This window comes from Octopus bimaculoides, chromosome 2, assembly GCF_001194135.2.
Source record: "Octopus bimaculoides isolate UCB-OBI-ISO-001 chromosome 2, ASM119413v2, whole genome shotgun sequence".
In the NCBI taxonomy this organism is placed as follows: Eukaryota; Metazoa; Mollusca; class Cephalopoda; order Octopoda; family Octopodidae; genus Octopus; species Octopus bimaculoides.
In genome coordinates this window covers 123,587,414-123,612,405 of record NC_068982.1, presented here as the reverse complement: position 1 = coordinate 123,612,405, position 24,992 = coordinate 123,587,414, and the positions used below count along the sequence as shown (strand labels likewise).

The following is a 24,992-nucleotide window of genomic DNA, read 5'->3' as shown; positions in this document are numbered from 1 at the left end:
CTCAATACAAGAATTATGTTGTTCATTCTGACAATATGCTAAACCGTCACTTTCTGCTAAGAATTTAGATGTACCATGACTTGTATTCCAACTCCCCACCACCACACACCTATATATACATTCCTTATAACTATTCTGATATATTTCCCACTCAACTGTAAACACTATCACTTAACCTCAACTTTTACGATAACAAATGGAAAAGAATATATATTTGATAGAAACAGTTCTCTCTATATAAACTAATATTACAGCTCAATCAGTAGTCGTCATTATATCATATTTTCCATGTTTGTATGGGTTAAAGGGTTGCATCAAGCTCTAATGCCAGCTTTGACATGGTTTCTGTGACCAGATACCCTTCCTAATGACAACCACTTTACAGAATGTACTAGGTACTTTTCTTATACCACCAGCACCAGTGAAGTTGCTCACTCCAAAATATAATTTTCTTTTGAAATCTTACAATCCTTTACAATTTTGTGTCATATTTTAAATTGAAGTCTAAAAGTCTGGCAGGAATATGGTCAAACAAATAAGAAAATAAACTCAACAAAACCTCAGGGGGAAGGGATATTTTTTATTTATATTTTTGAGATAATGCCAATATTTTTAAATGAAATAAAAGAAAAACTGTATAAAATATGTTGTAATTTATGTTTTTTATGTTTAAATTTCATCAATATTATGAAATGCAATTTCACATACAAATATTAATTGACTAATGTTTGTTTTGTTGCTGTTTTTCTTTTTTTGTTTTGTGTGTGTATGTTGAAAGTGTTTTGAAAATGTGTTTTGAGAACAATTCTAAACAGAAATGTCATAAAATGAAGATGAAGTTATACAATGAAATTATATTTAAAATTATGCTTTTCTTTTTAAAAATACATCTAAATAATTCCATTAGCACAATTATTTAATGGTATATTATTATTTTGTGCTTTTGAATGGCTCTTGCGAGCTTTTTTACTTGAGTCTGTCACTTCATTATGATCTTTGTTAGGTTCTTCAGCATTAGAAGATAGTTGAAAGATATTTTCAACTGGAGAATAACAGCACCATTCTTCTGACATAGGATTAAAATATTCAAGGGAATCTAAAAATTTCTTGCCACTAAAACCACCAACAGCAAAAAGTTTGTTTCCAAGTGTAACTACACTAACATTGGCTCTGTCTATACCAAGTTGAGGGCCAACACTCCAACTGTCATTTTCTTTGTCATAAACTTCTGTAGAGCGTAGAGAACGTGTACCATCACTGCCTCCAACAACCATGATTTTACCTACATGAAGAAAATAAAAAAATTGAAAAGCTTGTTTATAAGGCCACGAAATTTATTTTACAAAAACCTTTAGATTATTTTACTTCAATAAAATTGAAGCTGAAAGAGTTGTAAATGTTAATAACTAATCAATCCAATCTAAGATTTTGACTTTCAAACTCAGATGTATTGATTTTCTTGCAACTTATTTTTGAAGCCAATATATGTGCTTGAATGCATAATTCCAATAGGATAAAACCTCTGAAATCAGCTCTAAGATATCTTAGCTTCAGTTCCAGGAGTTCAATGAGATGATGATAACTTATTCTCAACAGTTATAACGGATAAAAAACCTTTTTTTTTTTACTGACTAAACGATTTCAGTTTGCAACAGATTTAACTATCTCAAAAGCCAAGATGTAACATTTCCTGCAGCATTTATTTAAAAACTTGATGCATTCTTAAGTAAATATGCCTAGATTTTCAGTCTATTCAGTATGATTTGCAAGGGAAATAACTTTAGTTGTCTTTCTTGAGGGAGGAAATCAAATTTGTTTAAATGCAACCAAGATTGGTAAGTCAATATTTACTTAAAATATTAGATATATTGGGAAATCATTTAGCTTTTTAAATGTCTTAATCATGTCCAAGCGAGAAAAGAAAACCAACACAAAACAAACAAAAAAAAAAACAGAGCATTAAAGAACACTGAATCAATGAAACTAAAATTTAAATAATTTAAAGAAAGGACTAAACATTACCATCAATAATGTCTGCACCAGCACCTCTGCGAGGAGTATTTAGACAGCTATATGTTTGCCAAACGTCAGTATTAGGATCATAAACATTGACAGAGTTCAAGCAATTCCAACTGCTGCTACCACCAATAGCAAAGATTTTACCGTCATAAGTGCAGAGAGCAGCTTGAAAATGACCTATCAATTAAAAAGCAAAGAAATTTTTTCCTGAACAACATACAGTAATGAAAACAGCACAAAAAGAAAAAAGAATTCCATTGCAAGTCAATAAAAGGCAATATTACAATATTTGACCTTAATCTATTTTAAAATACTTTTAATAAAAACTCAAATACAACAGAAACTAAGTAAAATTCACTAACAGATTCTGATGATGACTAAAAGTAGCAAAAACATAGAAAGGCAGATATCTACAAAGAAAAGTCAATTACAAATTTTTTAACATGATGACGGAAAGTTTCATAGGACTAGACACTGCAAGTTTAGATACATTTATGATTGGAATAATGAGCAATAAATGTTAATGGCACAAATTTGTAGTGGAAAGATATATAGTTGATAGAAACTATACCTATACACATCATTTCATCAACCTTGGAGAAATATAAAGCAAAGTTGGCCCCCAGCAGATTATGAAGATTGAAACAAAATATAGGATAACAGATATTAGAAGCAAAAACATGATTACTAATAAAGATTACCATCACCCCTGCCAACTACTTCCAAAATTGCACTTAATTTGAGTGTCCTATTCTTATTTGCATGTCTTTATTTAAAGTTTTCTATTATTCTATTCTATATTTATTAACAAGTAATTTTCATGTTAATTCTTATTAGAATAGTATTAACAGTTAAGGTAAACTTTTAACTTCCTGTAGAACACAGTACCCAACATCTGTCAGCCAGTCCTGAAACACCCAATAATCACTAAGAGTGCTTTCTTTGACCTAAAAATTATCATTTTCAATGTCCACTATTCCATACTGGAGTTTCCTAGTTGAATACCCTTCCTGACACTTAACTCTTGCCTGTTTTAAAGCAGGGTACCATTTTCCTCACCCCACCCACCCAAAGCTTACTGCCAGGACATGTTTTAATGGCTAATTAAATAGATACCATTTATACAAAAGTACCACTATTTAGTGTTACCATTTATGCAGCTATAATAAGCTTCCTTTCTTTTTGTTTCATCATACAACACTTAATTATTTTTTGACAAGAACAAAATTTTGAACTACTTCACTCTCAATTGGTTTCATTGCTTATCAGTTTTAAATCTTATTTTGTAATTTCATGAAGTTTGCTTAGAAGCTGGCAACCACTTTATGGAGGGTACTGGGCACTTTTTATGTGGCACTACAATTGCAAAAAAGCCAGTATGTTGATATTATATTAAAATGAAGTGCTAACCTAATAATATACATTCCTGAGAGTCAATGTTCACCAAACAAGAGGCCAAAAATAAGATAAATGGATGAATGGAGCATTGCAAGATAATGAATTCTAGATTGACAATCGTTATATAATGAAATCAGGAATTTATTTCAAACAATTACAAACCTTCATTCAGTGAAGCAATGCTGTGCCATTTGTTAGTAACTGGATCATAAGCTTCACAATCTGCAATACAGCGTTGACCAGTGCAGCCACCAATGCAATAGATATTGTTATTTAGTGCAACAACACCTAATAAAATAAAAAGAATATACAGTTAGCTTAATGGCAAACTTTAAGCTTAGAAAAATATTCAAAGATTTTGTTTATCAAATTTAAGAAAAATTACTTACCAGGACATGAGCGTTCTGTCTGCATATCGGCAACAAAAGACCATTTGTTAGTTTCTGTGTCATAGCATTCTACAGACCGCAGTTCATGGTGACCATCAGAGCCACCACATGCATACAGCTTGTTGTTAAGAACAGCCACTGCAACACGTCCACGTGCAACTTTCATTGGTGGCAAACTTGTCCAAACATTATCCTGAAGATTAAACATCTCAGCACTTCTCAAACATTCGCCTCTCTCGTAACCACCTAGAAAAATGAATTGAAAACATCTTCATAAAACTACTTACAATCAAGAATTATTTTAGTTGTTACTATAATTCAGTAAAGCATTTATTAGTAGTATAGAATGATAAAACAAGTATTTTTTCCCCAAAACTTATGTATTTTGTTGCTTAATTTACATATTTAACTGAAATAAGATTGTGATATTCTAAACTCATTTTTCAATGAAAGTGTTTAATCATTAGATCTAGTCCAAAATTTGCTGTTTAAAATATCCAACCACATACATCAAATGGGTCTCCACTTTTATATTCGTAACATATGTTCATTTGAACTGTAATGTTCATATTTTTTAATATCTTTTTTTCCCTATCTTTCCTTACACTACTAGGATCAGTGTACTAAAATTGCATCTACTTATCCCTCACTCTGAAACACAGTCTCCCCGAGAAATTTTGCTGTAAGATTATCCTGGTACAGCCACTAGTTTACAGGTATTTCCACAACAGTAATTTTTTATTTCAGCTTTTTATATCCTATTAGAGTATGCCATGGTGTGGATTCTCTCTATATAGAAATTATGCATATCTAAAAGGAGAATCTAGATTGCATATATAAGTGAGTAAATATATCTTCATGTAAAGAAATAAAACCTGCACTGAAAGTAATTTCAGTAGTTTCTGGTAAAAAATACATTTTTGTATTAATATTTATTCATTTGTATGAATGTAACGATTGAACACGTCAATATGGTTGCTAGAATTATCAGCCTAGCACTCTGAAAATCCTCAGCAATTAAAGAGACATTAACACTTTAATGCTTTTTAATAATTTTTTGTATTTCTTTTTGCTTTCAAGATCTGATTTCCGTAAATTATGAAGAGCGTGCAATGTTCACTAGTATAAAAGTTACCTCCCCTGATATGCCAACAAATCATTTTACAATCCATCATTAACATCGTTTAACGTCCGCTTTCCATGCTGAAATGGGTTGGACGGGGAGCTGTCCAGACTTCAATTGTCTGTGGTGACAAGTTCTCTAACACACTTAAAACAGAAAACAATGAAAAACGTGAAGGAATGATTACTTACCAACAGCAACAAGATTTTTATTGAGTATTGCAAGTCCAAAACTGCATCGTGCTGTACTCATTTGTGCAAGGAGTGTTAGGGAGACGTTTCGTTCAATAGATCCAGGTCTACTAACATCAGTGGAAGGAACATTGGTAGGCGACTCTGGGTCAGATACTGTACTACTTGGACTATGAGGTGGACATGGTCTTAAATGGAGGGTGACAATGGACAAAGAACCATTCATTAAAGTTATTCCAACTGAGGTACGCTCTGCAAATAAAAAGATAAATGAAAAAAATTAAGCTCAACAAAATCAAAAATGTAGTGTATGTTGTAGAAAATAATAAAGACAGTGGATGGATATTATTACACAATGTAACTGCTTTAGACAGCACGGTGGAGGCGCAATGGCCCAGTGGTTAGGGCAGCGGACTCGCGGTTTCGATTCCCAGACCGGGTGTTGTGAGTGCTTATTGAGCGAAAACACCTAAAGCTCCACGAGGCTCCGGCAGGGGATGGTGGCAAACCCTGTTGTACTCTTTCACCACAACTTTCTCACTCTTACTTCCTGTTTCTGTTGTGCCTGTAATTCAAAGGGTCAGCCTGGTCACACTGTGTCACGCTGAATATCCCCGAGAACTACGTTAAGGGTACACGTGACTGTGGAGTGCTCAGCCACTTGCACGTTAATTTCACGAGCAGGCTGTTCCGTTGATCGGATCAACTGGAACCCTCGTCGTCGTAAGCGACGGAGTGCCAACAACATACAGCACAATGTTATAAACTGTTAGTACATGAAGAAACAATTATATTAAAATGATTGAATAGTAAGTATAGTAGTAGCACAGTTTGAAATTACAAGAATTGTCATAGGATTACATTTCATGCCAATAAGTTGTAATTATAGCTTTAAAGATATTTAACTCTTGCAAGAGACTGAGTCAGAGGAATCTGATGAAAAATTGCTCACTGGAAAAATGACTATATAATAATTCGCTTCATTAATTCATCTAGAAAGTCATGAGCATTACTCATATTGACCAATGAGAAGTCTTACAACTGCTGTTCTAACTCAACTCTGGCTGTCACATCTTTTATTCCAACAATGTATCAGGGATATTATCCAATGTAATGTAAGATTTGGCTGACAGGGTGAGCTACAATATAAAGGTGCCAATAGTTGTAAGTGCACAAGACCTTTTATTACATAAGTGAAATTTGGTGGTTCTCAAAAATTCAAAAGTAACAGGTGAAGTTTATTCAAAATAAATTTTTTTAGGGTTTCACTTACCTTGCAAGTAATTGCCTACTGAACTACCTGTCTATCTGTTTGACAACATTCGTATTATTTCAGTATGCAATCATTTCTCCCCATTGCTTTAAAATTAAAGCACTGACTTGATTTTTGTTGTTTCATTAACATATACCTTGACCCAACATTCCTTATGAATTCTTCTTGGCAATTCAGCCTTTCTTTAACTACTCACTAACTACTATTCTTCTGCACATTCCAATGATGCACTTATTTATTTCTTTTCAATATATTGAACTATTTGTACTTTTTTTAAATATTAACTTTCAGGCAATAGTAAATCGATTCTTACATTTTTGACCCCTTCATGCAGGACCTTTTTTTTTCTCATGATCTACCTGTAAAGATGTTTTGCGATTGCTATACTATATAAGAAAATCAGCTATGTTCGTTTTGCAGTTTGAAATTATGCAATTAATCCTACCTCTCAACTGGATATGAGGTGGGACATTTCTTCTATGTTCTACAAAGATGTTAGCAAGACAGTTTCAATAAAAAAAATGGAATTTGATCACTGTTTTGCTTTTTTAAATAACAGCAAACTATACTAATTTCCTTTGGACATGAAATTCGGCTTGCGAAGACCTGTTGGGGCAAGCGAAACCGAAATCGTGATGGCACCTGTGCCTAGTGTCGCCTTCCTGGCACTTGTGCCGGTGGCACGTGTAGAGACATTCGAGCGAGATCGTTGCTAGTGCCGCTGGACTGGCTCCTGTGCAGGTGACACGTAAAATACACCATTTTGAGTGTGGCCGTTGCCAGTACCGCCTGACTAGCCTTCATGCCGGTGGCACATAAAAAGCACCCACTACACTCTCGGAGTGGTTGGCGTTAGGAAGGGCATCCAGCTGTAAAAACTCTGCCAAATCAGATTGGAGTCTGGTGTAGCCATCTGGTTCACTAGTCCTCAGTCAAATCGTCCAACCCATGCTAGCATGGAAAGCGGACGTTAAACGATGATGATTATTTTGTATTAATGAAATAATATAGACTTTTGTAACAGATGCACTCCAGCATCTGGCACACAGGCATAGTGTCACCACAGTGTTTTTTACTCCTACAATAACAGCCCGTTTTGCAGAGTTGACTGGTCTTGTTCCTTCTATACTTAACCCACTCACCTCTTTATCCTCACACCCTGCACAACCACTTCCTTCTAGAACATCAGCACAACTCCTACCAAGAAACAGCAATAAAAAAAAATACTAACCGGCTGATTGGTATGATGCTAGTAAAGACCATTCATGTTCATTCTGAATCCATTCACAATCACCAGAAGCAAGTTTTCTCAACTGATTTGGAGAAAAATTACTTGAATCCATTTTATTTTTGCAATTAGCTAACTGAAAAAGTACAAAAAAAGTCACTGATAGAATGAGTGTTGAAAAGAAATATTTCTTATCTGTTTAAGTAATAAAAATGAGCTGCTGAGAAACAAGATGAACAGTTACTACACACATCTACAGCAAAATTGTCAATTCTTTTACTGGTGATGGTCTCATTGAATTATAAGCCATGCTTGAAATTAAGAAATTCATCCTCAAATTTTCCACTACAATATAGAATATTAATTAGCATGCATTGACTGTGCTTAAAGGTTGAATAATTCTTATAGCATTTTATCAACAGTGAAATAAGAATCTAGAATATAGAAAAAAAAAAAAAAAAAAAAAAAACTATCATTTCATTGCTAAAATTCTAACATGAGAAGCATTATGCTGTTAACTGCTACTATCAAGATCATGCCAAGTCCATTAAACGTTGTTACCCAGTTCCTTATGACAGCCTTTTTATAGCAAAGCAGAATATTGGGTGGTTGCTATCTTCATCCTTGAAGACTCCTGTTGGACAAGACACCACTGTCACAAAATTAAATATCAGCCTCAAATGTAGACAGTGCAATTTTGTAAGCTACTGTACACTCGCCCTTTATAATTGTTATTTAGTTTCAGGTCAGACTTGACTGAGCAGACATGATCAGCCTGTCTTTTGAATGACAAAGATTTAGTAGCTTTCAAAGAATACCGCAATGTACCCTTCATTGGTATGCCTATTTTACAGTTTTGATATTGGGTGTAACTAATTGCAGATGCACCAAGCAGTAAAACTTTCAATAGATGTAAAGTTTCTGAATCATTTATATCAGGATAAAATTTAAAATGAAATATATATCTGTTGTGGTTTACCTGCTTCTTCTTCGACAACAGTTTGTAGTCTTTTATCATATCATCTTCCTCTAAACTAGAGTCATCCAAAAATCCACAGTCTTGTAATATTTGGTTGTTGTTTAGATAAAGCATGTGTGTCTGAAGTTAATTAAAAATACAAAGAGAAAAATACTTTAAAAGAATCTAAATAAAAGTGAACCAAATTAGATCTTAACACCATGTATTACTCAAATCCACCTAATAATGCATATCCCCCCCTCTCTGACCCATACAGCCTGAAACCATCCAATTTTGATTATATTTGTTTTCAAAGAAGTTATGAACTCTCATCTGAGAGGGGGGAAAAAAAAGAAAAAAAAATCTCTACCTCTACCATTTATTTATTTACTGCATTGACTCCTGTGCAGGTGGCACATAAAAAACGCCACTTGAGCGTGGCCGTTGCCAGTACCACCGGACTGGCCCTCGTGCAGATGGCACGTAAAAAGCATTCACTACACTCTCGGAGTGGTTGGCGTTAGGAAGGGCTTCCAGCTGTAGAAACTCTGCCAAATCAGATTTGAGCCTGGTGCAGCCATCTGGTTCGCCAGTCCTCAGTCAAATCGTCCAACCCATGCTAGCATGGAAAGTGGGCGCATGATGATGATGATGATCTTTAATGTTCACTATTAATATCAACACACATACAACAGATTTTGCAACTGTTTTCAGACAGTTTTTTTTTTTTTGAAACTTTCATGCATACTCAGCTGTTTTTGAAGGTTGTAACTCAACTAGTATATTTTATAATAAATAAATAAGTTGCAAAAGTCAGGGTGAAAACATTTCTTTTATTGTGATGTTTCTCTTATGTCTATTACATTTATTACCAATAACTGTCTTTCTGCACTATCATTACAAAACTGAGATAAATTTATTATCAAGACGCTAAGAGTTAAAATTGCTTAAAAACATTTTAGCTACAAAATGAATGTTACATAAAAATTAGAAAAAATAAAAAATTTCAACAAACCTGTTCAGTGAGATAATTGAAAGAGCCTCTAGCTTGAGCAAGCATGTTTTTAGCCCAATTGAACACCAGATGAAATATATGAGCGTCAATTTTGTTACCAAGAATAATTTCATCAGCACCTAATTTGGAATTTAAAAGAAAAAAATATTTAAAAGTACATCAAAATGTATGAAATTGCACTATGGCAAATCTACTCATCCCCTAACATGAAAAATCACACGTAAATCACTGGATGATGAAGGCATAAATCTTTAAATGTAATACTTTTTTTACTGATTTTAGTTATTGGATTACAGCCATGTTGGGGCACAGCCTTAAAAGTTTTGTTTTTATAAATATTTTATTTTATCAATGTTGAAAGAAACCAAAATGACGTAGTCCTAGCGTGAAGGGAGAGAACTCAGTCAGAATTGAATACTTAAGTTTTGTTCAACAAATTTGCTTTTGGTTTTGCAGTTAACTATCAAATCTCAATTCCTAGGTTTTAGTTGACTCAAAGACAATTACCCAAAATGCCCATGAGGTTGTAAAACGAATGTTTTTAAACACACTGTCACAAGCACAAAATAAGAATTCTAAAAGTACTATCAATTATTTCTTCAAGCTCTCTCAGTATATGCTCCTATATTACAGATTTATATTATGTTGTTTGTCTTGAAACTTTCAGAAACATTAATACATTTTATGAGATTGTGAAGAATACAAAATACAGCAGATCTTTACTGTTCACATTGGTCTAAATTTACTTTTGTTTTTTTTTAAATCAAAAACTACTTACCCACTATTTCTATGAGGATGCGAGGTAAAACAGACAGTTTATTACTGTTTATTACCTCAGCAACATGTTTCTGTATATAAGCATCTATTTGTGTCTTTAACTGATCATTATCACCTGCACACCATCTGAATTCTGCAACAAAAAAACAATGAAAATGTGATACGGAAAAGAAAATTGGCATAAATAACATCTACATCAACCTGTGTGTATGTATATATAAATATGCATGTGATCAAGTATATGTACATGTGTATATGAACCATGTACATATAAATTTACACACATGTTTATAAGCACATACACACACACACACACACACACACATACATGCTTAACATACACATTTACACTCCCTAACACACGCTCACACACCAACATCATATGACTGTCTTTTCAGCTTAATCTCAGAATAACTACTTTTAATAGAAAGTATTAAATGGGAAGTAGAACTGTTAGTAAGTGAAGTGTGTTGTGTACAGAAAAATGACACTACAAAAGGTGCATAAGCCAGATTTATTACAGGAAAGTAAAATTATTGTAATTTCCTCTAGATAGTAATAGTTCTAATACTGGAGGAAGCAACTAAAAACTTAGAATAAAGTGGACACTAATATAATGTAGTGAACCAAAAATCTTAACATAACACCTAGTGAGAACCAACCATTATCTTAAATTCTGGACAAGAAAAGCAAGGAAGACAAGTCAAAATTTAAATTTATTAAAAATAGAATGCAGTGGGGAATGAGTTCGCACTTTGGTGGTAAAGTGACAACTTGTGACATAATCCTCCTCACAGTCTAAACAGTATTGTAAATCTTAAATAAGAAAAGTATATAGGACTTTTGTGAGCAAACGCTGAATGACCTAACTTAAAAAGAATGAGTGGAAAAAATACCTAGGGGTGCTTGCTGTACAATAAAAATGAATTAGACGGACAACTAGGTCATCAAACAATCAAATTTATTGGTGTGATCAGACAATATGACTATAAAATGAAGAACAAAGCTCTTGAATTTTTATCAAGCAAATGAATTATCAATAGCTTCAGATTTACTAAACCAGTAAGCCACATCGAAGTGGAATTAAAACTAACTAATGTTATAACAAAATTTAACCAGCAAGAACATTTTATAAAGATTAATGCTAAATTTAGACTATCAATCATGAAAACAGCAGCAGAAGTTTGGAAGCTAAAAGATGCATTAAGAGTGAGTGAGGACAGAAACGTCCACACTAACTGCTACTTAACTAGAGTTGAGGGCTGGCCAGATAGTAATATAGTGGAATATAAATGCTAAAAGATAAGCAATAGAGGAATGTGAAAGAAAACAAAAAACAGAAAGACTATACCACCACAAACTGTCACAAGCTTTTTTCTTTTTTCTCCATGTTCTACAGTGAGAGGATGAGTGGTGGAGTGTTGTTTTTTTTTATACTGTGAAATAGTATTAACAACAAAGGCACAGTGAGGAAGTATGTCCAAACTAACTTTAACACATCTTTCAATGAAAAGAAAGATGTGAAAGAGTCAGTCTTAGATTACTGAAAATGTACAAAGGGCTATAATGAAGTTAGTGTAGGAAAAGTTGAATACAAGATAATACAAGTTAAATGTCAGGATATGGAACCACATACTATAGTCCTGGGAAGATAACTGCAAGAAATTTTTTTTTAAATCTTGGCAAAGAACAAACATTTGTATAATTGTGGTGCAGGAAAATTGATCAGGAGTCGAACCCTGAGGCAACGAACATATCTCTCTGCTTGCCTCAGTTTCTGTGACTGACAATTCTACATCAAGGTTATTTAAAAGGAAAGAAAGACATCTAGTTGTAAAAACAATTCCTTCAGCAAGACTAAAAATCTATATATTTGCAGAAAATCCTACTCATGCTAAAAAAAACAAAAACAAATGTTAACAATAATGGAATAGAAGAGTATTCCAAATAACTTCCTGATATATATTTTAATCAATTGCATTTCCATTTTGTGGAAGTTTTTTCCCTTTCTCAATCTTTTAGACAATTCTTGATCATAGAACCAGTCACAAATTACTGTTTCCCAATACAATTTGAATCCTCTTATTTAGAACCCCTGTATTTTTAGGGCTACTGATGTAGCTGCACCATCACAATAACAAATACAGAAAATGTGGAACTCGGATATCATGCGACAAGTTTCATCAAATCGAGTCAAACCAGTGTTTTCTTTCATTTTTGATACTCACTTATTCTCAGGATAGACTTCACTAAAATGCATTTTATGGTGAATATACGAAGCCAATCAGACAAGTAAGCGACTGCAAAACTTTCTGAAATTGTCCTTCACATCAATGTTTAAAAATCTTACAAGTAGTCTCATTTCATGAAACTATCATAATTGAGCATGGTTTCCAGATGTACATAACATCAGACTGTCATTTTTTTCACTCACATTCCTCCCAACTATGAGAATATCCATCCATTTGCCTCAAATGAACCAATTCTGTAGAGATACATCTTCATGGTCATAGTTATAAGTCCTAGACCAACTGACTTTATAACTTATATTTATTCAGATATATACTTTAGAATATCACATCAATAGTTATGATTAAAGACACTCCACACATTTCCATTTAATTTCATTTGGCTTTCATTATTACTGCTCCAAGAGCTATAAAACTTTATACGCTCCAAGAGCTATAAAACTTCTTGACAAGCCTAGCCTTCATACTTCGTCCACTCCTAGCATATAACCTTAAGACGGCTTACTTTCATACACTCCTACAACTAAAGGACGATTTTCCTTAAAACTACTTATCTCAATGGAACTGACTAATTGGCAATGCTATTATTAAACCTATGGATGTATTTTATATATTGCTCAGAGAGACAGAGTTAAAACATGATGTTGCAAATGAGCATAAGAGACACTAAGATTTTCAAGTGTTCACACCTAAGATGCAATTTTGTGTGCATGTATCAGAAAGAAAGAGAGAGAGAGAGAGGGGGGTTATTAAAAAGCAATGTCAGAATATTTTGGATGTATATAAACCAACCTATGAATGTATACACCCAACATGTACACACTCACATATAAGCAGATAAAACAAAACTATTACATATATGCACATATGTACACACACACACACACACACACACAATATATATATATACATATATATATATATATATATATATATATAAACCTTTCAATATAGACATACAAGCACATAAAATACCTATAACGGATACATACACATGAAATACTCATATACATGCACACATTACATATTCCCACATACATGCCCACATTTAACACAGAGATATAAATATGCATGCGCGCACACACACACACACACACACACACATATATATATATAGAAAGTGGGTCATTCAGAAGTATTAATTGTAACACTAGATAGTAATTGTTACTTGAAATACTTAATAGCTTATGTAAACAAAAACTGCTAATTATTACATTATTTTTGCTTCCATTGATTTAAAAGAAACTAAAATGAAAAGCCTAGATACATGTGATGCACATTCACTATCATACCTAACAATTGATACAGTGATGCCTTAATCTCAGAACAGAAATAAGAAAAAGAACCATCAATGTTGGCAACTTGGAAACTGATACTAGCCACAACTGCAGTATTGTAATGAAAACTATTTGGTAGGTGTTTAACTAAATAAATGTGATTAAAAAGAAAATAGAAATTTTTAACTTAGCTAAAACAATTCATAGTATGTGATACGTAAGTAAAACTACATTAATGATATACAGATATTTGCCAATTATTAGATGTGTGTGTAGATATATAGATGTAGATATTTTTAGCACAATACTGACTATAAATAAACTCTATGGTAGTAGTTATAAAAATTTTGTTTTGGACAAGTATTTTTAACCTTATTCTAAAGTCTTATGATGCAATGAAGAAATGAAAAAACAAAAAGAAGTCTTTTACAGCAATTAATAAATTAAATACTGACAAATACAGAATTAACAGGAATGATATGGAAAATTTTGTTTCAAAAAGTAATTTAGCAACGAAAAGTAACACAGAATAGTAACAGCAAGAAAGGTATATTAATAATATTATGTATACAAGAATCTTGAATAAAGCGTTAAAAACTTATTCCATAGTGTTGTCACCAAGACAAATATATTTACATATAGTGACAGGAATATTATTCTCATGCACTTTTCAAGAAGAAAGCATTTAAGAAAGACAAGATACATTTGAAACAAAACTATTGAATAAATCATTATTTCTAAGCAATAAAATCTAGTGCCTGTCCAAAAGAGAAAATTAGGAAAATTCCAGTCTATTATATATTAAGTACAAGGAATTTTAGAATATTAAAATAGCAAATTAGTGAAATAGGTAAGTAAATATTTTTTTCAGCTATAATATTAAGAATAAGCTATTTTCAAAATAAAAATATAACTTACTTAGCTGAATCTATTTAAAAATCAATAATTTGTTTCCTTTACAACATAAAGGATCAATTACCAAAGTTATCACTATACATCTAAGTTTCTAGCCTTCCTGAAGATATTTTTAATTGAAGTATTATAAATTATCAGAATTTCACAATACAATTTACTAGCTAATCAACAAACCAATATTTAATCTTATCTTTAATACAAAATAATCAAAATAGGATATTATAGATATATAGATCATATAGATTTCAGAATACTGATCAATTATAGTTTTTAAAAAAATTTACTGAGGGAAATAAAAAAGTAAATGAGAGGGTGAGAGTGAAAAAGGAAAGTGGATGAGAGAGAGAGGGAAAGAAAAGAGGAAAAGAAAGAGAAAAAGAGGGTGATAGAGAAAGAGGGAGGGAGAAAAGTTCCTCAACTGCAGAGAATGCTGCAGTTAAGACAGTAACTACTGACAAACCAAGAGAATGTGTCCCAAGAATGATAAATACCAAGACAATTTGAAGGGGAGAGGTTAGCCACCAGGAAATCAGAGCAGGCCTTGGCTGCTGAAGCAATCCGGAATTGCATGGCTGCCTTGTACACTGTCTTTACCTCCGCACCTGGAAGCTGCAGTCTGCAGGAGGCATAAAGAGAGGTTGTTACCGTACATTACAGTAGTTAACTTACCTGCCTGTAGTACAGTAAAGACAGAGGAAAACAATTTATATTTACGATAACTGTATTACAGTCTGCAGTGATGGTCATCACTTGAGTTTGAATTGGTAATTTTATTCAACAGGCGGAAAGAGAGGAGAAATTTCTAAGGGAAATAGTGGGAACTGAATATTTAACCCTTTAGCATTCAGATTACTCCATCAAATGTAATGCTTATTTATTTACATTGTTTTGAATTAATCATGCATTATCTTGTAGCTTTGTGACTTCCATGATACGATTGTATATTCTTAGAATGACACTGTAGGGTAGGCATGAGAGGCCAGATCTGGCTGGTTTGAACATATAACAGGTAGAATACTTGGCCAGATATGGCTGGTTTAAATGCTAAAGGGTTAAAATGTAAAAATGTTTATAAATATTTACAATCCACGAGGAATAAATGGTAAAGCTACATAAACTATTTAGTGGAGTCCCATTGTAAGTTTTTATCATAAATAAATATTTACGTTTTAATTAAATTTGAATACAAATTCATGTATTAACAAACATTGGAGCATTATAATACCTGGTTTAGTGAATGACCTTCAGAGCAGACTATAAAAGCAATTTTAAGGAAAAAAATTAAAAAATTGACGGTTGGAATATATATTTTCTTTCTTCCTCTCTGATCAATTACCAACCCAATTAAATAAATCACAAACTGATATATATGCATATTCAATATAAATAATTTGTGAAATCAGTTTTTCTTCTTCAAAATATTAAAATTTCTGCTACAGAAAAGTGTTTCGCATTTAGAGCAGCAGATGTATAAAAAAATCCTTTTTAGGTCGAATTCAAATTATTGGTTAAAATTTTAGAAAAATATTAAACAATTTTAAGGGATTTTCTAAATATGAGTCTATCATCTATAACTATTGATTATTAAATCAAATTTCATTTTTATATATATACATATATATATATATATATATAAAATTAAGAATTGTTTTGTTTTTCTCTCTCTCCACACAATAATGTTTAATGTCATGGAATAGTGATTGGTAATTGCCATATGAAGTAGAAACATTCATAAATGTGACATTTTAGTGCTATAAAAAAAATTAAACAAACAAAAAAAAAAAGAAGAAAAAAAATCAGTATAGTAGCATGTTCATTCCAATTGAATAAAATCAATTTCAGTGTTTAATACTAGGAAATAGCATGTTCATGTGCCAGCAAAAGAGGTTAATAAAAATAAAAAATGCAAATAAAAAAGAGAATGATAAACTAATTCTTCAAAGTTACAGAAATAGTCAGGATTTAGAAAATAAGATTTAGGTATAATTACTATAAGATAAATGCAAGCTACTTGTCTTTATCTTTTTTTTTTTTTGTTTGTTCAGATATAGAACTTAATTGATATACTTATGGCCAACTAAAATGGATATAACTATAGAAAAATAAAATTACATAGAAAGGTGTGAAGACGTTTCCTATGTAATTTTTACTTATATATAAAAAAAAAGATAAAGACAATGAATTGGGAATATATAATTGTATACTATTTTACATTAAAAATTCAACTTTATTACATAAATAAGCTTGAAAAGTAAGCATTTTCAAGAGCAGGTCCAATCATTATTTGCAACACAGATCTGTCACAAATTACCAAATGACTAACAGTTTAGATTCCTCTCAATTTGTCTGGACAAGTCAAATGAAAATGTAATTGTTTTTCGACAGGATTCAAAACCCAAACTGTAAACCTGTATATTTACTAACAACTTTTTAGGCTCCTGCACTACCATCATACCACTATTCTGTCTAAGCAAATTTGCTTAGCTCAAACCATTTGCTTGTCTTTCTAGCCATGTCTATTTTAGGACTTAGTTCCAAAATTTCATAGCAGTTTATTGGAGAGGTAGCTTGGTAGCTACAGCTTCAGAGACCATGTGACTAGCACAGGAGCACTATTGCTAGTTCAATTTCATTCAAAATTCTTTCAGCTCTAGGTTCATATACAACTTGGTATATTTGAACGCAGGGATAATCACAGAGACAAATATTACCTCTATGCATAAAAGACTGGAGTTTCAGAATAATACAATTTCATAACTGAAACATTTTAAATAATATTCTTACCACAAAACTTTAAATCTGCTCAATATGGTGAGAAGAAAATGCATGTTTAAAATTACATTATTACTCAAAAAAATAAAGAACTTTATATTAATGAAAATTAAATCATATCTATTTCAATAAAATGAAAATCAAAAATGACTAAGATTAGCAAACAGTTGTAGAAAAAATATTCTTGAACCTGAAAATAAATTTAAAAAAGGGCTTTACAAGAAATGTGTGTACATATTGCAGATATAGTAAAAATAGATCAAGTGGACAATCAAAAATGAAAAAAATATATTCTTAAAAAGTAATAAAGAAATAGACAATTTAAGAAAATGCTCATAAATCTAAATTATAATACTAAATAAAAACATACTTCAGCATATTGGATTTTTGTTTCACTAGTGAATATATCATAAGTGAAGCTCACCCACTTTTGGAGTTCCACTTTGACATGAGAGTATCTGTTACAGAGCAAATATAAAAATTAACATCTGATAGAGATACATTATTAACATGTTAGTTTAAATTATAAATTGTATAGTACTAAAAGCAAGATATCACAGCAAGTAACAAAAATATGTTTTTTTTTTTAATGCGTAGAATTATGGAAAGAAATATAAGCCTTAAAATATATATATATTATTTTTTTGTTTGAAAACTATCAAATGAATGTTTTCATGTGTATGCTGTAATAATATGCAGATACATAAATCAAACAATTTAGGTATTGTTTTTGTACATTTCTCAAAAACTTAATTCTTTAACTACATCTAGTTAACTGATGATTTAATATTTAATTAACTATCAAATTATGGAGATATTTTAATGAAGTAAGATATCAGCATATCTTTTTTACCTTATTTTCATTCTTCAAGCTTTAAATGAAAATAAAAAGAATATAAAAACAGTTTCATGTATAAAAAAAAAACAAAAAGAAAATATATGAAATTGTTAACTTACCGTCCAGTGTAGGCATAATTAAGTAAGTGTTGGAAACTTTCATAATCAACATCAGTTAATTCATACATATTAGCTGAATCTTTTGTGGTAAACAGATTGAAAAAATAAGTGCTGACAGCAGCCATAACAGCTTTATGAGCAGAGATTTCATGCTTTCCAACTACCAGCTTTACATCACAGAACTGTCCATTTTTCTGTAACAAATTTAAAGATGACAGCAAATCTTTATGGTGATTGTTATCAACAAAAACCATCTCCTTTTCAATGCCTTCATTATCTACATCCATGATGTCAAGGGAATCTGAAAAAAAAATGTAATAAGATAAAAAAAATGAAATTATACAAAACAGAAGCAATTCAGATTTTGTGACAATTTTTTTTTTAAAACAAAAACAGGATTACCTGAAGACTCTCAAAACTAAAGAAACTTCACAATAAAAAAAAATAGCAGACTTATGGACATTATGTGTGAGTAAATGAATGTTAGCTTAATATATAAAGTACACAAAGGGGCAAAAATACAATATCCTGATGAACATCTGAAAAACTGAAAAAGGAGAACTTACCATCATAATTATTTTGTGCACCTTCAGAATTACTGGGGTTTAAAAAATCATTCAATACCTTCATTGTAAAGTTTTAGAGACAGTAAAAGCAATGCCAGATTGTAGAAGAAGCGTCTAGACAGAGACCTTTCTAAAGCTCATATACCTCAGCAGCCTGTTAGATACTATTAATATATAAGCAACCAATGCTGGGGAAGATTGGAATGCAGCTGCTGACTCAGCTGCTGAAGGTATGCATGATAAGCTGACAAGAAACAGGCTATTTTCAAAATCTTTTGCATAATCCTTATTAAGTTTTACTGATGTGTCACAAACTTAGCAGACGATTATTTCTTGAACTTTAATTCTCGAGTACAGAAATGTTACTTCTGAACAGTGATATTCCTAGTTGAACATGGCCAACAACACAATAATTTGTTGTAAATTTACTATAATGAACAGGGGGAATGTAGTGACCTTCAGTGACCTCTGCTCCATCTCATATCACCTTTCCTCAAGCAACTAATCATTATCAAAGTCCTTCTTCACAATATTTTCCCCTTTAACTGTTGTTTTCCAACATCTGAAGGAGAACACGAACTTTCTGCCTAAGAGGGTAAGCAAGGACCATGGTCACAATCCCTTCCTCCTAAACAACACAAGAGTAGACTATAAATATACATATATGCTGTTTCCATGCCCTGATTTTCAATCACCAGCTATCTGTGTGCACATACACACACAAAACTACCTGTTTTTCCCTACTATCACTACTGCAATACAATCTTTTTTTTTTTTTTTCATGCTTCTCAACTTTGTATTATAAAATTCTGAGATTTTAGCTGGTGATTCCTATGACTTTATCTTTTTTTCTGCCAATTACCATGCTACTATAGCAAAAACAAGCTATCCTTCATCCCACAATCAGTTCCACTTTATATGATTGAACTCTTCTCGCAAGAGAGAAGCCTTTATCATAGTTTATTAGGGGAAGGAGAGCATCTAAAACAGATGAAAAGAAAACAAATTCACAGATCTGAATAGAAGTGCTGTTATGGGGACTGTTTGTTAAGCATTCTAACATGCTTATTAATAGCATAGAAAATAGCTCAATTATTGTCAGATTTTTAAATAAAAGATATTACAATTTGTAATGTACAGTTTGCAAACAGTGCAACAGAAGATACCCCCATGCTAAATTCATCACTGAAAAAGGTTGCTGACTCCTTATTTTATCTGTTCACGGCATGCACAGCCCTCACCTAGCTTCCTTAGTAGCCTTCCAAGTCAACAGATGCCAAGAATAGTGATCTACTCTAAACCATGTATTTCTCCTGCAGTTGCCTCACTCAGAAGATAGTATCCAGGCATGAAGCCCCCCCCCCCCCGTCATGGATCAGTTGTCTCCATAACTTGATCCAGTTGTTCGTTTCTTCTGTAATTTTCTCTCACACATTGCACAGCATGTGCCTTTCTGAAATCCTAACTTAAAAGTATTTACCGATTGTATCCAATATGCCTGACAAAACATCCTTTTATTTAATTATTAAATAGGTCAGATTCACGTTTCATAGTCACAAAAAAAGTTTCTTACAAAACCTGCCCCAGCTTACCTGGCATGGGCAGGAAATGATGTATGAAACTCCACATACAAGTGGGAGTAAGATTATATCTTAACTGTTTGTGAAAAAAAAAAATTAATTATACAAAGACTAAATATTTTTGCTTTATTGTTAACTTATAGAGCATATCAAAAAAAGATAGTTACACATATTTTTACAATGAAATCTTGTATATGGGTTACCTGCAACATCAATTTTAACTCACAAATATCTTCTTGTAGGGCTGGAAGTAGCTGTAAGTCTTCTCAATTTTTGCCAGTTGAGTTGTTCTGGCAGACATATCTATCCATATAACAGCATTGAGAAAATGCTTAACCATGATCATACAAGTATTGCTGTACCAACAGTGAGACACATCTTAATACTGTGTTCATTTGTCTAACTAAAGGTGAAATTAAGGGAGTGATCACCAAAACAAGAATCCAAAGTACTTAAAAAGTAACAATGCCGAGATCTTCAAAGCTGGTCTTAGTTGCTTCATGTATATTTCAAGCATTCAGAATATTGGACGCCCACCCTAATCTATACAGCACTAGTTTTAATTCTGCTATCAAAGGCAAATTGGACTATGTATAACTATATCAGTACTGATCAATGACATTTCAAAGAGTTACATTATTCCCCTGGACCAATTTCATTATGCTACAAATGCATTTACATATTTAAAGCATGATGGTCTCCATGATCAGTTGATTTTTTTCCCCACCATCAGCGAGTCTTTGAAGACTTAGCAAGCAATTTTTGTGTTGCACACACTGTCACCTGGAATAACACCGGAACAAATATTCTGCCACCTGATAAAGGTTTACTATTCCAATTAATCAAAGAGTGATGTATTTGGGGTAAAAACAAGGCATTTGACCAGGTTAAATTTTGTTCATCTTTTAGAGTTGAAGTTCTATATCATATTAAAGTATATTACATATTAGCTATTGCTCAAATGCAGGTTCATAATCTAAAAGTACACTGAATTGTAAAGAAACTGACATCACTATGCCTTCGCCATGCTGCTATTAATCTGGCCTTATAGCCTTATGGTGTTTAACAAAGCTACACATCAAAATAAACACTCACATTAATTACTAGACCGAAAGTCTAGTCTTTGCTGGTATAATGCAGAACATCCTCAGATTATATACAACCTGAACTGTAGCACATAACAGCAGGTAAGATACATGATCAAACAGAAGAGCCAACTTGCAGAATGCAGTAGCTTTTCACCTAATGTTTCTGCTTTAGCTATCAACAAGCTCATCCAAATGAAAAGTAGGAATATAACTCACTGTTGATACATAATCTCCAACCACTTCTAACCTGGAAACTGGGGTAAGTTTTAATTCCAGGAAAGTTCAAGCTTTGAACTGGTCAGTCAGTGTGTAAACAAACTAACAATTTAGATTTTTCACAACAGGTAAATAGCATGGTTAACATGACAGGTTAATGGATACCAGAACATACAAACTGTGTATATTCTAATATCCATTAACTTGTCAGGTTTATTATGTTGTCAACATCTGACAACTGACAATGGCTGGGAAGCTAAGAGAGAGGATTTCCAAATATTTATTCTATTACCCTCTTGACCTGGCTCTCTTCTCAAACAGCTGTGTGACAAAGAAACAAATGGAGTTAGGGCAAGGAAGAGACTCCTTTCAGAATTGCAAAGAGAAAGAGAGACCTTTTTGGTGCTGGTGAACAGAGACATTTCCCACACTGGTGTGATAAGATGCAGCCAACATTTCTGTGTGAAGTGGCTGGCAAAGCCAACCAAAGACTTGTGAGTGAATTTGAGACTATATGTAATATACAGGGTGTCCACAAAGTCTGGGTACATGGGGATTAACACATACTTTAAGAAATTATTATTCTTATATTTAATTGTTTACGTTACGATTCTATTTACTCCATGTAGCCAGACTTTGTGGACACCCTGTATATTTAGAGAGAGATATACGTGTCTCACTTTGATAGTCATAAAGCTTATGTTACTGTTAAATAATGTCAGACAATACCAATTTTGCAAAATGTCTGATAATGGGGAAATATTAACTTGCTTGGAAATATTACCAAATAGATATGGCTTGGCAGCTGGAAGAGCATCTGGCCATAGAAAATCTACAATTAACTCTGTCATACCCATCCAAAGAGGGAAAAAATGGACATTAAAACAATGATAATCAGCAAGATCATGGTCAACAAACTGCCTAAGAGAGTGGTAACCGAATGTGAATTGACTTGAACAAGCATATCAGAACAGAAAAATGGCATAAAATAATGATCTGTGAGGCACAAAGCCAGCAATTCTGAGGGGAAAAGGTTAGTTTATTATATTAATATCAGCACTTACCCAGTATTTTATTATATTTTACCAATCCCAAAAGGATTAAAAGGAAAACTGACCATAGGATTTAAACTTGTTGATCCTAGAACAAATACTGAAAGACTGATATTCAAAGAATTTTGCTAGTCTGTAAACACTGAACATTATCTTAAATCACATATCATAAACCAACTCACAAGACAATAATATAAAATTCTATAACGCCTCAATGATCTACTCTTCATGTCAGAATATGTACAAAAGAAAGAAAAAAGTGAATAAATAAACATGTGACAAGAACCGTCATACAAAACCCCCACCAAAACAAGGAAATTAAGTACATCACAATCTAGTAAGGCCACCAATAGAAATCCCTAATCACACAAAGGATTAGGTATAAAAAAAAAAAATTCTTTTAAATCAAATGTAACATCTAAACAAAGTATATTCCCAGAACATCTCAAGTAAAGTATATTCCAGGTGCAAAACTTACAGTTCACAAAATTTTAATTGGGTTTTTCAAGCAAAACCAACCAATCTATTCATTAAGTTAGTTGGCCATTGTGGAACTACTTTGCTCTAGCCTTGCTGTTATGAGTGCATCTATCAGAACCGAGATATATATAGTCATGTTGATACTTGTTCATTTGTATTAATTCAAGATATAGTGTCACTAAGTTGGAAGTTAAAAAAAAACAAAACAGAAAAAGACATTCACTAGGAGGGTTTTTACTGCTTAACAAGATTATAACCTCCATGTTTGTATATCAATGATCTCAAAGAAACACTAAGATATTTATGATTACTCTCACTAAAACTGGGCTTGCTGTTAATCACTGGGTATGTGAAGTCAATTCTATAATCTTTTATGTTGGTCATCCTGATTGCAAGAGATCTAAACATTGAAAGCTGCAAGCCTCCTCATGGATGAACTGGTTGTATACAAGTTAGTTAACCCATTTGTTACCATATTTCTGTTGGCATACACTTTTACTTCAGTTTTGGAAATAACAAAGAGTTTAGAACAACGTTATTAAGCTAATCTTCGGAATATTAACATTAAATTTCAATGGACGGTTTTAATTTAAAGTAGGAAGTTCGTATCCTGGAACATTCTCAATGACTGGCATGACAGCAACACTACTGTCAACTGCTACCAAAACAAAATGCACCAAGAGAAATTACAGACCTTAACCCTTTGAACCCCAGATACCCAGTGCCCTCAGCACCCTCACCCCAGCTTCCCTGGATAAAAGAGCAAAAACAAATTATTTCCTATTTAATATTCAGTGTCATTAAAATGTATTTTCTGTCTCTCATATTGAAATAAAATGCCAAATAGAAGGCAACATTGCCCTTACCGCTTTTTTTTTTTTGGTCACCAATACTGGCACTTCTGCCAGTCAAATCAACAGTTACTGTCTGGTTTTCCAATGCAGAAAATACTGGCTGGTAAAACAGCTGCTGGGGTATTTGTAAACAGTACAACCTGCGGTATCTACCTGCGGCTGGCAGCTGGAATAGCGGCCACTGGGGTTCTGAGGGGTTAAGCTGATGAATTAATTTCAAAATTGGTAAAAAGTATCACTGTACTGGAAAACATGGTTTCTGTCTGGACATTAAATTACAGTTGCTACTTATAGTGAGATTACTGAATTTATAACTGAGAACAATAACATATTCATTGACCTAGAAAAGTACTTTTGACTATTGTCCCATGCTTATAGAGTCTACTGCTCTAAGAGAAAGTTGAGTATACGTAAACAACTTATGATGACAGTGAACATGAAGTGTATATGAGATTATATATATATATATATACATATATATATATATAACGTGAGAGAGTTAAGGGTTGGGGGTACAACCCACTAAGGGATAGTATCTATCCAGTATACTGCTGGGAGGGTACCCAATTATTGCTACACTAGTGCTATACTAGGTGCAATCAATGGGAGCGGGTA

General features: G+C 32.6%; 1 protein-coding gene across 3 annotated transcripts in view; it reads right to left on the bottom strand.

Annotated features, from left to right (window-relative positions):
• Positions 1-560: 560 nt before the first annotated feature.
• Positions 561-24,992, bottom strand: part of LOC106871059 (influenza virus NS1A-binding protein homolog A) — a 32,798-nt gene continuing 8,366 nt past the window's right edge. The window contains exons 1-12 of one of the 3 annotated variants that reach the window (XM_014917328.2): positions 19,108-19,264; positions 18,542-18,842; positions 15,304-15,428; positions 10,373-10,504; positions 9,595-9,713; positions 8,601-8,720; positions 7,625-7,757; positions 5,121-5,372; positions 3,807-4,052; positions 3,580-3,705; positions 2,023-2,196; positions 561-1,282 (exon numbers count right to left, since the gene is read on the bottom strand). In XM_014917328.2, the coding sequence (XP_014772814.1) occupies positions 891-1,282; positions 2,023-2,196; positions 3,580-3,705; positions 3,807-4,052; positions 5,121-5,372; positions 7,625-7,757; positions 8,601-8,720; positions 9,595-9,713; positions 10,373-10,504; positions 15,304-15,428; positions 18,542-18,842; positions 19,108-19,171 (2,184 nt within the window). In that variant the 5' untranslated portion in view covers positions 19,172-19,264 and the 3' untranslated portion in view covers positions 561-890. Of the gene's footprint in view, positions 1,283-2,022; positions 2,197-3,579; positions 3,706-3,806; positions 4,053-5,120; positions 5,373-7,624; positions 7,758-8,600; positions 8,721-9,594; positions 9,714-10,372; positions 10,505-15,303; positions 15,429-18,541; positions 18,843-19,107; positions 19,265-24,992 lie in introns of those variants that run through there. The other 2 variants (XM_014917336.2, XM_052965570.1) reach the window with 2 other exon arrangements.